Consider the following 15,626-nt stretch of genomic DNA (forward strand, 5'->3'; position numbering starts at 1 on the left):
ATTAATCCAAATGAACGGGGAAAAAACACTTTGAGTACGCACCAAGCTGGCTGACCCATAAGCGGATTTCCCCTTCTCTCCCCAGCTTCCCTTTTTTGCCCATTTTCCTGGCAAAAAATGAACAGAATATGTGAAAAATTCTCATTTGAATATATGCAAATATAAAGAACGAAAAAAGGATCCCGAACGGAGTCCTCGCTCGTCTGCTTCTGTCAGGCAATTCGGGAGTGTCCTGCTAATGCGCCCCAAAGTATGCAAAGTGCAAAGGAAACGCTCAGGGCGAAGGAGCCGAGCAAAGGAATAGTTCTGATGGCATTGGCCCATTCCCCGATCTCCGTTCCCCGTTCCCCGTTCCCCATTCCCCATGCCCGATTCCTGTCATATACCGATTGCATACCGAAGGAATCATTCAATCGAAATGTAAATAACAAAAGTTCCTCAAGCGGAACAAACTTTCGCAGACAAACTGCGAGCGGAAAACGATTTCCATGTTGTTCTCAGGGATTTCAGAACTTTCAATAAACACAAACAAACGTTTTTGTGTCTCAAAAATAGTACTCTAATAATTATTTCACCAATGAGTATTCGAATTGCCAATCATATTGCCCTGTGGCTTATCAACCTCAAACGATAGCTTGAGGGTAGATTTGCAGTAGGTAATGTCTTCATTTAACTAGGACCATTATCACAGCAGAGTTCATTTAGGCAGAGACAATTCAGTAAATGACAAGAAGTCGACTTCTATGTACACAGAACAGAGATAGACCGTTCGGTCGCCAACAAATAAAGTATTGTTGGTGGATCAAAGCTTTTAATACCCTTCCAAATTCTGCATTAGGACACCTACTGAAAAATTGAATATTTAGATTATATATTCGGTAATGAACATAGTGAAAATAAATCAAATGTACTTTGATCTAAGCATAAATATTTTAAAATATACTTAAAATAAAAATGAAATATATTTGAATCATAATGTAATTTTAAAATTGAATGCTTATCGTTCCCTAGGCAGTTGTTTGATATAGAGCTCAAGTAGATTAGATACGAAATTATATTTAGACTGGAGAAGATATATGTAGTATAATATCCCCTGTAAGGGTAGACGATCGCTGAGCGACGACGCCAGTGTAAAACATACTGTATAGATATACACAGATAGCTGGCGTAACAAGTTTGGCCATTAAAATTATCTCATCGCCACTAGACGACGGCATTGAACCGTGCCGTTCAATCTTCAAACGTTGTAGTGTTTTTATTCCCCTTTAAATGCTGGCTCTTTAAAAGCCAGCCACAACCCTACCTCAATTAGCCGACTCGTGTTGCATGCTCCAGAGCCATATTTTAATTTGGGGTTTCCAATATAATGGTGGAGCAGCAGCAGCAGCCCCCTGAGTGTGGCATGTGGTATGCAAAGCATGTGAGCGTCTGGGAATATTAATTAATTTACCTCAGCCCGTGCAGAAGAGAGTCATTGACTCTGGCAGCACAATGGCCGTGGCCGGGTGAGAAATTACGATTACTTCAGCCCGAATGCACTTTAGGAGCACGAAATTCAAGTGTGAAACGCGCTTGTTATCGTACAACTAGTTGACTATATTTATCTATCGATGATGCAACGGACATTTACATTTCTTGGCGGCTATTAATTTCTACGGCTTTAAAGCTAAAACAGAAGCTCAGATCCGTTCCAGGCGCAAGTAGATGCCACCGATTGAGCCCAAAACGAACGATTTGGGCTCATATTTCAAGGGTATTTCTGTCTTGTCGCAGAGCGATAGCTTGAATCTGCTGAGGAGCTGGGCCATGCCGATGCGGGCCTGCATCTGGCCAAAGCGCATTCCAATGCAGTTGCGGGGGCCATCGCCGAAGGGCAACCACTCCACGGAGTCGCGGGCGGCCACTTGCTCGGCCGAGAAGCGGTCCGGATCGAATCGGAGGGGATCGGGATACAGATTCTCGTCGCGGTGATAGGCACAGGCGGGTATGATGATCTGGGTGTCCTTCTCAATCACCAAATCGGGATGACCGGGCACCACATAGTCGCTGAGAGCCCTGCGTTCGAGGTGGGGCACCAGAGTGTACAAGCGCAGGGTTTCTAGAGGGACATATCGGAAGGAGTTACAAACGTGACTGTGGAGGCAGTTGAAGAGAAGTGGAACCGACCTGAGAAGACCTGATCCAAGTAGCGCATTTCCTTGACACACTCGTACGTCAGCTTGCCATCGTGCTCGGCGAGAACAGTCAGCACTTCGCTTCGCAGCTTGTCCTGTATGTCCTGGTGCTGGGCCAGCTCGTAGAAGCAGTAGCTCATGGTCGAGGAGGAGGTCTCGAAGCCGGCCAAATAGAACACAAACACTTGGGCGGCCAATTCCCCAATGTCCATGGCCTTCATCACCTCTCCATTTTCGAGGGTGACGCTACCCTTCTGCTTTATCTCGATCAGCATGTCCATGAAGTCGTGGCGCTTGAAGTTCTCCTTTTCCCTCACGGCCACAGTGTCGTTCACCAGGCGCATGAAGAACTGGTGCACGTCCTCGGGCATTATGCGCATCCTCAGCCTCCGGGCCAGCTTCGGGAAACTGAAGATGAAGAACGTGAGCAGCTGGCCATGCCTGAGCTCTGTGAACGCCTTCTGTCCCATGGTGCGGAAGTCTGTCACGGGCGTGCGCAGGGTGTTGCACTCGATGCCAAAGGCACAGGTGCCGATCACATCGGTGGTGAATCTGGCCATCATCTCCTTGATCTCTATAATGGCCCCACCCTGGGTCGGAGGCACCTGCTCCTCCATCACACTCGCAAACTCCTCGGACACTTTGATCACCGTGGGAAACATTAGCTTCATTTTGCCCGAGGTGAAGGTGGGCGACAGTCGCTGGCGCAGCTCCTTCCAGCGTTTGCCATCCAGGTTGAACAAGTGTTGGGTCAGCGGATCGTCCCGCTCGTTGTGGAACTGTCCGCGATCGGCAAAGTTGGAGAAATCCTTGATCAATATGTTCTTGGCCAGCTTCGTGTCGACGATGAAGGCCGCTGGCTTCTGCAGAAAGAAGAAGCCCACGAAGGGGCTGCCGCTGGTCCGAAACTTGTTGTAGTAGTCATAGAAGATATCGTGTATCACTCGGTTCTTGCGGAAGCCCACCAGGTTGCCGTAGAACGGGTGGGGCGGATCGTGGGGCACTCCCTTGCGCTTCCAGTACTGGAAATTGCGATGCAATAAATACGCTACCAGCGAACCGACGGCGATCACCAAGTAAATCAATATCAACATTTTTGGTACAACTTTTTCCGTTTTGCGAAGTGTGGCTTTCAGCTACCGCCGAACTAATGAACGATACTCAGCATTTTCGAGCAGTCTTTAAAGACTCTCCCAGCCCAACAAATATACAAACACGCAAACAAACAAACATATTATATGAGATTAAAACTAAGTATCAGCGTGATATGCCGAAAAGACCTGTTTTAGAAGTCACGATTACAGCGCCAGAGATAGTGCTGGCACTGCTCAATGAGGAATTCTAGAGACCTAAGAGTGTTTCCCAAGAGAGCCGCCACTCTCTTGGCTGCTACAGAGACATAGAAATAGCAAAGAATATCAACAAGCGATAGCAAGATTGTTGTTAAATAAAAACAGGTCGCACTCCCTCAAAATTAGTATTCTACAAATGAAGCCTTTTATCTCTTGTTGACTTGTATAGAATTATCAAACAAATAACAACATTGCGAATTCAAATCAGGTTGATACACTCTTCCCAGAGTTGCCAAATATTAACAGTATTGTGAAGTACATATGTACATATGTCTATAATGCAGCATGCACCAAAAATAAACGGTAGTTTTCCTTATCGTCGATTTACATTTAAAAGTCCCCGGACTGCGTCTCTGTTTAAACGCGACTCCTGTAAGCCGATTAGGTTGTGCATCCCTTGATTTCCTTCCCGTCGAGCTAAGGAAAGGGGACTTTAACGCGATTAGAGAGATTTTATTTTCCTCCTTGAAGTGAAGGGAGGGGGGAGGTAGGTGGAGGACTGATTGACCTTGTGTCTCCTGTATAACTTATAGGTTCGTGTGAATTATTGGCGCTTCTGTCCTCCTCCCCCTTCGATGGCGTGGTGCATGTCCAGTGGTGGCCTCAGCTGTCATTTCCGCAGCTCCTGCTGTAAGTGCTCCTGAGGTATAAATGGATGTTCAGCTGACACTTAAACTCGTATTTCACCAATTCCCCCCGGTCCAGTCTCTCTGGCGTGAAAAAGTGCACCAGTTGGATCCAGTTTTATCGTCTGCTTAATGCTCGAGTCCTTGCAGCTTGACCTTGAGCCCCACAGCCTCGGCCCACATGTGTCACAATATTTTATATTGTATGTACATGCGGAGTATACACTCTGACTATGTGAGTGCCATGCGAAAAAGCAGCCCAGAGACGAGGCGAAGCGTTATTTGCATAATGAAGAGCCCAACAAAAAACACAGAAACAAAGGGGGCATTGAAGAACCGCAGTGGGAAGAAATGGAATGCCTGAGTCTCTGACTAAATAAAATGCAAATCTAAATGCGACTAAAGTGCAGCAGAAGAATCCCACACCAGACCATACCAGACCAGACCAGAATAAGCCACGAAGCACACACAAAGAACCCATCACGCTGGAGGCGCACACAATGCTGGTTCTTTAGGAAAGGTCTCGAGGGCTCTATAAGCCAACATCTGACTGCTGATGCTGATGCTGCTGCCACTGCCACTGGCCCTGCCCCCTGCCACTGCCACTGCGGATGGTACTGTTTTACTACTGTTTTTGTTGCTGTTGTTGTCGTCGTCAGGGGGGGACAGTCTAGCTAATTTGGGATGCTGGTCCAGCCTCTCGGAGACTTCATGTAAACAGCCAGCTAATTGTTTGGTCTGCAGAGGTGTTAACCCCAAAGACAGTTCTTTCAGATGCAAATACCGTCTAGGGAAGGGGTCGCGTCTCCCCTCCTTTCGAGGGTTGTGTGTTCGAGTGCGCTGTGCCCTGAATAAATTAGTCTTATGCGTGTCTGGGATGTCAGGCAATATAAACAAATCTCGTGGGGCAGAGGAGGCAAGTCGAGTTTGTGCATTTCCTGTAAAGCGACAAAATGATGTCGCCCGTACACGCATACATTATGTAAATCACAATAAGAAATCCGCTCCATCCACGAAGAAGCTGATTTTCCAAAAAAGAGCCCAAAGAAAACGCAAAGAAAAGACGGACAGGACAAATCTTTTACATCAATACTCATACAGGCCCACACACGCACCCTCACAACCATAAAGAAGGGGAAATTCCTGCTTCCGCCACAGACGGAAGGAGCGGTCCCGCCGCAATCATCATCGTCATGTCGATGGTAAAATTATAATAGGCTTTAAGCTTCCCGAGTGCGGGGGCAGGGTTCGTCCTTAAAGAGATTTATTGAAATTACAGCCGCCCCAGAGGGCACAGACAATTAGCTGTCCTATGCGTATTCCGTTCTGTCACTGTATGACAGCCGACAATCGACAATCGACAATTCCGATTCCCTATGAGGGATTCTTCAACCTCAGTCGGCTGCCTGACAAGTTCATTGCAATCACAATCGAGCACAAGGCACAAGGAGCAGCAGGATGCTTCTTACGAATGCTGATTGAATTTCTCGTTTGACATATCTGCTGTTCTGATTGCGTGGCATGTGTGTGGCAGCTGAGGATGGGATGTCGGGGGAGCTATCGATTCGAGGCGGATTTTCTCAGCCCCGGAATCAAGTTCCATCTTCGGCCCAAAGCAGGGGCCATAAAGACTCTCTCGGCTGATTGCATCGACAAGTGCTGGGTCAATGTGTCAGTGTCAACCGGTGTCCAGTCCATCACTCGGGGATGACACAAATTGTCAGGCCGTGCTGCAAAATGTGGATTTATGCTGTTGCAGCAACAGTGGAACAGAATGGAAGCCGAGCAGCAGCCTGAAAAGAGAGTTTTATTTTTACGAGAGGTGATAAAAAGCCCGCTCGAAAATGTCGTGTATGTTTGCCGACGGCTCCACGTGGCGGATGCGCGTTTTAAACCGAAATTGCCTTTTGTGCGCTGAATACAGAAGCCCACAAAGCGAACCGTCGTCTAACAAGCAACTCCGCAGGCCATCAAAGCTTCAGGCAAATAAATGACAAAGCCATTTGTAATGAAATATTAAAGCAACATTATCAAAATAAAGGCTAAGCAGAACAGAACCAGAAACGAGTGGTAGAAAGAGTGGGAGTGGCGAGAAGAGGAAGAGGTAAATGGGCCAGAAAAAAATCAGCATAATAATATTCATTATGCTGGCACGGTCTAGGCACTCGCAGCCCCCAGCATTAACACAATTTTTATTGGATCCACAACCCATAAACACGATGCGGCCCCTGCGGCATAAACAGCAGCGCAGCGCACATGCGGACACACATGGCCCGAGGCACGTGGCAGGAGGAAAATCGATATGCTTTGACTGTCCTCTGGCCACATCCGGCACAGCGGGAGCCAGGAGCCATCAGCCAGGAGCCAGGAGCCAGGTCTGGGTTGCAGCTCTTCCCGACTGAAGCTAAAACCCGTAATGCTGCAGTTTTACGCCACTGATGGGCGAAAATATAAACGGATTAATACATAAATAAACAACAGCAATTATTCCAACGAATTTGAATTTGTGCCAAAACGGAGGGTATTGGGTGTCCATCAGTCTCATTGAGTGTGCTGGTCGGCGTTCCCTTTTTCGCCAAACTTGTTTCGGCCCACAGCCATAAGCAGAACTTTAACTAGATCCCAGAGTCGCCGATACGGAAGCCCTTTATGGTCATGAGGCAACAAAGAGGGGGAAATAACACAAAAAATAAACACTGACTTTATACAAAAAAAAAAAAAAGCCTTTTGTAGTTGTCACTGCTGAAGTAGTTGCTGGTTGGCTTATACTCCACTTGGCTTTTTTCCCCTTTTTGCGGCGCTCGGATCCGGCACGGCACGGCACTAACACAGCAGCCGAAAAGCCACCGAAGTGTAAATTTGGGCAAAACGCATGCCGAGCAAACTTTGTGGCCCTGGCCGACAACTGAGCACCGACAAAAAAGAAAGAGTCAAAAAGAATATTGTTTAACTCAATTTCGCACGCGAAACTGAACTCAACTCGATTTTTTTTTTGTTTTTGTATGGAAAAGTTGAAAAAAGCAAATCAAGAATACCCCCAAACAGCAGGAAAAACACACGAACGTCAGAGAAATCTCCAACCATTCGCAATCAAATTGAAAAATTCTTCATTGTGCAAATATTGATTTTGTTCGCTGCATAAAGTTTTATGTGGCGAAAAAACAAGAGCCAGTGGCAGTGGCAGTGGCAGTGGCAGTAGCAGTAGCAGTGCCAGTGCCTTGGAAAGAGAAATTCGCTTTTCTAATTTCCACTGCGATAAGCTAAGCGGAAAAGGCAAGAAAGATTTCATCTTCATCCAGCACTGAACTTGGGGACTCTGCCACAAGTGTCTGGGGCAAGGTCGACTCTCGGGCTGTGTCTGTGTCTGTGTCTGTGCCTGTGTCTCGGCTGGCTAATTTAACGCCTTCTGTCTGTCGAGTCATGTGTTCCGAGTTTTTATCTCTTCCCCAACATATTATTTATGGTAATCGACATCAAATGCTGCCATTAAGCTTATTGCCATGGCAAGCGGGCAGCAACAGAACAACATTTCAAAACGCCCCTCGGTCTGGAGATGTTTCTGTTGCTGTTGCCTACAAATGGAGGCCGAGTCGAACGCTAAAAATATTCTCCATTTGCCAAAGGAGAATCAAGAAAGGTAGAGAGTCCAGCCGAAGCTGGAAACACTCTGTTCCACGCTCCCACAGATTCTATGGTACTTTGAGATGTATCTATTTATTTATTTACAATATATCCCATATATATCACATTGCATTTGTTATATTTAATGTTATTATATATTTTTGAAAAATATTTTTATTTGTATTGTGTCCTTAAAAGTTCTTTCTGCAAATAAATATTTGAAACTAATAATTCTTCTTTAGGAATACATATACATATATCATACTGAATCAAATGATGACTTTTACTTGACAGAATTTTCTGAAGAAAAGGAACTTTGTGTAAATCAATAGTTTATTCCATTTTTCCCATACTAAGTATACCTTTAGTAAGAGTGTGCATATATCCGCAAAAATTATCCAGTGTAGGTGATTTCTCATATTTGGCTCGTTTGGATTTTTTTAGCGTGAACGACTTTATGACAAGCACGTCGTACCATCTACCATCCCCCATCCTCTATCTCTAGCCCCTGCTTCTTTACTTTCCCCGTAATTTGTTTGCATTTGGGTTTGATTTTGTGTGTAAATGTGTGAGTGTGTATCTCTGTGTGCGCTGTTCTTTATCACCTTATCAGCAGAAATATTTGCATAATTTGAGAATTTTGATGGAATTTCACGAATGCTTTCCACGAACTCCCCATTCAAGTTTATCTAATGAAGCAAATATACATAGATATTCCTCCATGCTCCATTGGGGCATGATAGATGAGTAGGACTCAACTGTAGGTATGATAATTAAATTATCATGTCATTATCAAAGGGAAAACTCAATTTTCCAACTCAAGTGGAGCTTATACACGTTTTTATGGTACATTTACCATTTTGAACTTATTTAATTACAAACTTTTTCATGCTCATGTAAATTGCAGAAATGGTCTCAACTTTTTTTGTCAGCTGGAAAAACTTTCAAAATGCCAGAAAGAAGAGTGGGCGGGGGGGGGCTCAACCCAGAATGGCAGTGAATGGAAATGGATGCCGCAATCTCGTAAATAAATGAGATACATCTTTATGCTCATAGTGTGTGCATATCTGTATATAGAGCCATCCTCCCACGCACACTCTACAGCTGTTAAAGATTATCAAAAGCGCCTTGATCTCTGGAGAAGGTGTTCGTTCCTCTGTTGCCCGTGCTGCCTGTGTGGCACGCACGCCGCCGAACTTATTGATCCATAAAAAGTATAAAAACATGAGCGTTATTAGCATTTGATGTGTGCCCCAGACGTGAGAGGGAGATTGTGCACAGTTGTGTGAGTGTTGGGTTGGGTGTGTTCCGTGCAGTCGAAGACTCTCTTTTGACCTTTGTCAAGGTTGTGGCATCTAACCCTATTCCCAGCGCAGACTGCAGCATGCCTCGAGGGCCTGTGGAGAGCCAATTAGATTACATCAAAGTTTCCTTCTGGTTTGGAGTAATCAACCAACTCCAAAAGATACATTTGTGTTTGATTGTGTTTGATTGTTGTGGGCAAATCTCTTCATCAGGGGCAATATCAATATTTTATCTGCATTTGTTATAATGATGCCCCTGCTCTTCTGCTCTTCTGGTCTTCTGCTCTTTGGGTATTCATTTATGCACTTTATTGGCTCTTGGCTAACCTGTAGAGCACCCTCAATCATCAATCATCTCTCGATGGCAATTCAGTTCGCATCCACTCTGCCTTTTATTTTGTGGTTATATTTGTATTTATTTATTTTGGGTCCAATCGATTGATTTGATGGCTCCATGGCTGTCGAAAGTGGTCCATCTGCTGTCTGCTGTCTGGTCCTGTTCAGCCGTTTGCAAATGTTTTAATCAATTATGCAAATCGTTTCCACTCAGCCATTATTTATGCGATTTACCAAAGATTTCAAATGTATGCATATTGATGATGCGAGAAATGAGGCGTGATGGACTGGACTGGGTCTGGGGCAATAATCAGGTGGAATGCACATTAATCATCTAACCGGAAGTATCTGCCCACTCACACAACTGGAAATATGTACCAGTACCGGTACCCGTTCTTAGGTTCTGATTCGGATTCGGATTCGCGATCGCCGTATGGCATTAACGCAGTTGTATCTCAGTTGTCAGCCGCATTCGGAAACAGATAAGAAGCCACACCGCAGATAAGAACCCAGAGCACTATATCTACATGCATGTGTATATATGTATGTGTATGGCAAAGACAAATACTAACCAGAAATGTGTGTATCCGCACTTCCTTTCGGGTATCTCTGGTCGCACGATTTTAATGAATGGAATCACCTTTTGAATTAACATCCATTGATGGCATTACTCGTTTTATTCCTTTCCCCACTGCCTGTTTGGTTTCAACGCCTGGCAGCTGTTGAATGGAATTTCTTTCGGCTGCTTTTGTTTTGTTTTGTTTCGCTCTGAAGGTAATCAATTTTTAACACAATTGCATTGCATAAACAATTGCAAAACTTGCACTCGGAACAGGCCGTCTTTCGCGCGCTAGCTGTTTACACTTTATTTTTGTATAGATATAGCCATTCCGTTCCATATAGCCATTCCGTTTATGGCCAGATACCCGTAATTTAACTGGCTTATTTTGATCTTCGGCGAACGCCCGCGCGCGTATCTTTTGGCGCTGCCCACGCAGCCATTTTCAATTGCTTTGCAAAAGGTAAACTCACAGAAACAGATTCAGATAAAATATCGGTATCGGTTTAATCGCGGAACCGTACCATACCCAACCGACGCAATGCGAACCTCTGGCAGTTGGAGCAACGATCGCGCTGGCGCTGTGTGCCGCTGAAGTGTTCAGCACGTATTAATTTCTGTGTATCCGAAAGATACATTCCGTTTTGGTCGCGCACAAGCGCATATGTGGGCAACTTCGCTGGCAGCGTCGCTGCCCAGATTAGCAGCGGCCCAACTTGTTTGACAGAAAAACAAACAGAAACGAGAGCAGGGAGAGCAGGGAGAGCAGAGCCCGGGGCTTCCCCTGCTTTTCCCCTTCTTGTTTTGGTTTAAATTTACATTTCTGTGAACCTGAGGAGGATGATGCTGATGATGATGATCGTTATGGGTCAACGTCATAGCGGGAGACGCATAGAAAGAGAGATGGAGACGGAGAGAACCAAATGAAAAGCGACAAATTGTTGTCAGCGCTGTCTCAAGTAGCGGCAGGCAGGTCTCGACTTGGCATCGTCGCTGCACTGGGCTGCTTCCCTCCCATCTGACGGCTCATTTCATCCGACTGACTTGGCTTTCCTGCAGATTTATTTGCCACATTAAATGCCAGTTGCCGGTGTGAATGTGTTTAATTGCCGCAATGATTACATTCAACTTAGAGCAGAGGAAATGGCCAGACGACGTACATAGCTGTATACGTTGTTTTGGCCAAGTTTCTCGACTGATTCCAACATATGCAAATCATGCTCATCGAAACTGGGGGCAAAATTGCCTCCAAGTCTCGAAGACTCAAAGCTGTTCTCTGGCAGCTAATTAAACGTTTTGTTTTGTGAACTGGGCCACAAGATTCTCTCGCATCTGTGGCATCTCGAATGAGGTCAGAGCACAATATGTATCTTTGATTTGTGTTCGGTGATTATGGCAGGCGGCTCTTGACCAAACCTCGTATGCTTCCGGCTTCCAACTGCCTTGCCGGAAATTGCTCTTGCAAATCAAATGGATTCGGCTTGCGGCTTTGTGGCGGCTTCTGCACTCCACTCCCATATCTGTGAGCGATGTCTGTTCTATATAGCCCCCGACAAATGTCTCTCAATTCGAACAATGGGAGCGACTTGGTTGAGGCTTTCTCCAAGCTGCGGAGCAAGCAATATTGGACTTCCAACACCTACGATTTTCCTTGAACTTTAAATGCTCGTCCCATTCGGGGCGCCCTGGGTGGCCGGCCCCGAAACTTGTGCGGAGGAAGCCGCTGCTACACCTGCACCTGCACCTGCCCCTAATGATGGCTAATTATATGTGGGTTAAGTTTCAGTTTTCAAAGCATTTTCATTAGTTTGATGGCCAGTCCAGTCGGTGTCAGCGAAGGGGTGGGGTGGCGCTGGGCGTTCCGGCCATAATTATATAATCATTTTAATTGGATCCGGCCATGTTTGTGGCTGCGGCACAACAAAGATTAATTATCTAGTGGAAGTCGGCTAGAGCCAGACCAAAAACGCTGTAATTCTACGACGTACACACTCGCATCTTGTAGATACAACCAAGATGAGTGGCTTGAGCACAGGGTCAAATGCAGTTTCCTTTGCAGAATCTTATTCAATTATGACGGCCATGTGGCACAGGTTGAAAGCTGCAAGTGCCACGCCCACGCTCGGTCTGCCTTTGACTTGGTCGTGGTCTTTGTCTTGGTCTTGAGCAGCTCTCGAGCTCAAAGTCTCCTCAGACATTTATAAATTGGTTACAATTTGTAACTGCAGGTGATGCCGGTGCCGGTGCTCGGGCCGTTGCCTGTGCTGCTGCTTCTGGTGCTTCCACTGCCACTCAAGTAAGGCCTGCCCCTGCTCTTGTTTCATTAGATCGAAATTAGCCCCATCACGTGATCAGGGGAACCGAGACGGACCCCAGGCCAAAGGGGAAAATCCAAACAACTCAAAACGGAACTCGCACCAAATGGTGCTGCCTCTCGGTGTCGGTGTCGTTGTCGGGGTCTCACATAAATTTTGAAATGCTCCTATGTGTCTGCCCATCTGTATCTGTACTTGTATATATCTGTATCTCTGTTCTACTCATACAATATTTTCTGATGAACACACTCTCGTCGCATCACTTTAAATTAATTGTGTGGCTATTGATAGGCTGCTTCTTTGTTTTTGAGGGATTGGGAGCCGCGCAGTGGGACTGTGATTTTCCCTTCTGCATTTATATTTAGCCAGATCTGGAAAGTGGGCTTTGCGTGTCGCACGCCAACCTCCAACACGAAAAAAATTCATTAAACTCGTCTTCGCGGCGCAAAGTGTCAAAAACAACAGCAAACCCAAAAACAGTTCCATAGATCTCGGTCTTGTACATTGCGGCTGTGTTCGAATAATTGATTTATTATGCTATAATTGCCAGAGGCTTTGGCTACCCGCTGGCAAATCCACATCTTGTTTTCCCCAAAAGCAAATCAGTTGGACAAATTATGCAGAAACCAGATTTGTGGTTGCATATTAAACGAAATGAGGGGGAAATCGGGTTATCCAAGTGGGGAGAGCAACAGGAAGCCATCGTGTTGGGGCAAGTGGGAAAGGGAAAAGAAAGTTAAGAATGGGAATAAGAATATATGCTTAGCCAATTCCATTCCAACTCAATTTAAGGATACCTTTATGGGCCATCCCTCGAATAAATTTCGTTGCATTTCCCCATTTCCTATTTCCATGGCCACAGACGGCCAGCACAGGCCAGCATGTTAGTAAGTTGAGGTCATTTTGCAGGCCATTCATGCCCCACTTAACCATAAATACTCGAATTTCCATTGCAGCCACTCGGCCAGAGCCTCAGACCCAATTCGAACCGTTTCAATTAGCAGACACCTCTCGGAACGAATCCGGGCAACGAGCACACAAGGAGTGGGCTGAAAAAAAAACTGCTGGCCAATATCCTGGCGGAAATTAATGCTGCTGTGGCAAGCACAATGGCCAGAAAGAAGGGGAGGGGGGAAAACCGAAGCGGAAAAATTGAATGCCACAAACCAATACGATACGGGGCGGTGGGTCCGGAGGAGTGGCTGCAGATGGATGTCGGACTATTCGCCGTTGTCAGCAGTTTCCTCTTTACCGACTGTTCGCTTCGACGGATAAAGGACCCACAGCCAGGGCAGGCTTAGACCGTACTCGTACAAACCCCCGTACGACAGCCAGTCGACTCCAGCCATATAGAACATGCATACCACTACATCGGATATGCAACGTGTGCGGGGGGAGGGAGGCCGTATAATCGCTATCAATTATATTGTTCGAGCTGTACATATTGTTTCCCACACAGCCCAGGCACTGCACGGAAGCCCTACGTTCAGAAACGAAACGGATAGTAACGGAAAGGAACGGAACTTACCTTGCCATCGGCATCGGCGTGTGCATGGTATCGAACCTCCAGTGAGCCGCCCAGGACCGCATACCAGAAGCGTCCCTGTTCGCCAGCGCGAAAAACTGAAAGGAAGATGGAGGAGATGGAGAAATGGTGGGAATTCATAAGCCTGCATATTTAATCCGAGCTGCCACTACTCGTACTGCCACTTACGTGTGACGCCCTTCTCCAGGTCCTCGTAGAACCCGCACATGGCCAACTGCTGGAGAGCCGAGCCGGGCAGGCGACACAGCGGCTCCACGCGACGCAGGCGGCACGAGATTAGCTCCACATCACGCAAGTTGCGATCGCAAGGACTGCAGAAATATTTCAAGTAAAAGTTAAGCAAGTTAAAGGTTAATATTTCTGTAAAATTACAAATAAACGAAAGCCCAAGAGACAGAGCCAAGTTGTTAAACACTTTCCAAGCTCTGCCTCAGCTCGCCCAAACAATGGACCCTAATCGAGCAGAAAGAAATTCAAAGTAAAATCTAGTTGAGTATTTTCCATTTATAATTCCCTGGCTCTATGCGAAGCACTGCACTTGGATTTGTTCGTCCATCATAAAGAATATACACAAAAAGCCAGAGCAGTGGGGCGTAGGGACAGGGCAAGGGCCAAGAGAAGGGGAAGTTGTCCAACAATAAACTGAAATTAAAAATTCCAACGTCATTTGTGTATGGTTTGTGCTCGAATTAAATATGCAAATGCCACAGCTTCTCTTCCTCTCTTTCTATATCTCTCTCCTTCTCTCTCTGCGTCTCTGTGTTTCTGTCAATTGAAAAATGCATAAATAAATATAAGAGTGTCCGTGTCCGGAGAAGAAATGGAAGCCGGAAATGGAAGCCGGTCAAGGCACGCAAAAAATATAGAGAAAACAAGGGAAAGAGAAAAAGGGAAAAGAAAAGACCCAGCAGCGCCAAAATCTAATTGCCGGAGCGAGAACTTTTAGACAAGTTTCTTTTCAGGATACCCTAAGCGAAGACAAACTAGAACTAATTATGGCAGATACATTCCAGATTTGGCAGTCAAGTGTTTATCTTACTCTAGAGGAAAAGAATCAAACTTAGATCTCTACTTCAGTCGATACAAGCTGTCTCAGAGCATTTTCATGGTCGACTATCTAAAGATAATTGGATGACTTCTGAAAGGGTATTTCAATCTCCGGTTGACCTTAAATTTACTTTACTTCCTGTTTATTTTTACTAGTGGCTGTGCCTTGTTGCCCCTTTCCTTCTTTGCTCTGGAGACTATTCGGTTATAAGAAAAACCATTAGCCCTAAACTCTTCCTGCAATATCGAACTAAGATGGAGGACACTCAACAATGGAGGACTACACAAAAGCACCAAGGATTGCCCGGGTCGCTGCTGTCTTTCTGCTCAGCTGCAGTCTAATTAAAAATTCCATAAAACTGTGAGAAAGGGGGGCTGCTCCTGCAAATCAAAAATAAAACATAAGTCGGCATTCGCTAGGACATCATCTGCATTGAGGGGGCGGCTTCCATTTGGCCTGGGCTGCCTTTAGAGCAACTTTTCGCTGCCTGCTGCCTGCTGACTGGCTGTGGAAGGTAACCGAGCGCCTGTCTTGCCGGGGCTCATACATAATTCATTCGCCAGTAGAATTAGAAGCGGCAATTCGGGCAGGGAAAGCCATGGGCAGGACAAGGACAAGGCGCCACGAGTGCCCCGTTCCTGGGGTTTGTCGTTAACCAAACAGTCCCCGTCATGGCCTAAGTGCCCCAGGAAAACAGGAGGAGGAGGAGGAGGAGCAGCAGCAGAACCAGAACAAGAACCGTTTG

The 15,626-nt window shown here is 46.0% G+C and overlaps 2 protein-coding genes across 3 annotated transcripts in view; both read right to left on the reverse strand.

Moving 5' to 3' along the window:
• The window catches only part of LOC108160374 (rap guanine nucleotide exchange factor 4), a 37,195-nt gene that overhangs the window by 17,409 nt on the left and 4,160 nt on the right, over positions 1-15,626 (reverse strand). Inside the window, exons 3-4 of one of the 2 annotated variants that reach the window (XM_017294347.2) lie at positions 14,002-14,144; positions 13,816-13,910 (exon numbers count right to left, since the gene is read on the reverse strand). In XM_017294347.2, the coding sequence (XP_017149836.1) occupies positions 13,816-13,910; positions 14,002-14,144 (238 nt within the window). Of the gene's footprint in view, positions 1-9,985; positions 10,545-13,815; positions 13,911-14,001; positions 14,145-15,626 lie in introns of those variants that run through there. The other variant, XM_017294351.2, reaches the window with a different exon arrangement.
• LOC108160375 (cytochrome P450 6a2) lies at positions 1,575-3,330 on the reverse strand. The gene is made up of 2 exons (XM_017294352.2): positions 2,167-3,330; positions 1,575-2,098 (listed from the first exon to the last, which is right to left on the reverse strand). Exons 1-2 carry the CDS (start codon positions 3,266-3,268, stop codon positions 1,680-1,682), a joined length of 1,521 nt encoding a protein of 506 aa, XP_017149841.1. The 5' UTR covers positions 3,269-3,330; the 3' UTR covers positions 1,575-1,679.

Source organism: Drosophila miranda, chromosome 3 (assembly GCF_003369915.1).
Source record: "Drosophila miranda strain MSH22 chromosome 3, D.miranda_PacBio2.1, whole genome shotgun sequence".
Taxonomy (NCBI): domain Eukaryota; kingdom Metazoa; phylum Arthropoda; class Insecta; order Diptera; family Drosophilidae; genus Drosophila; species Drosophila miranda.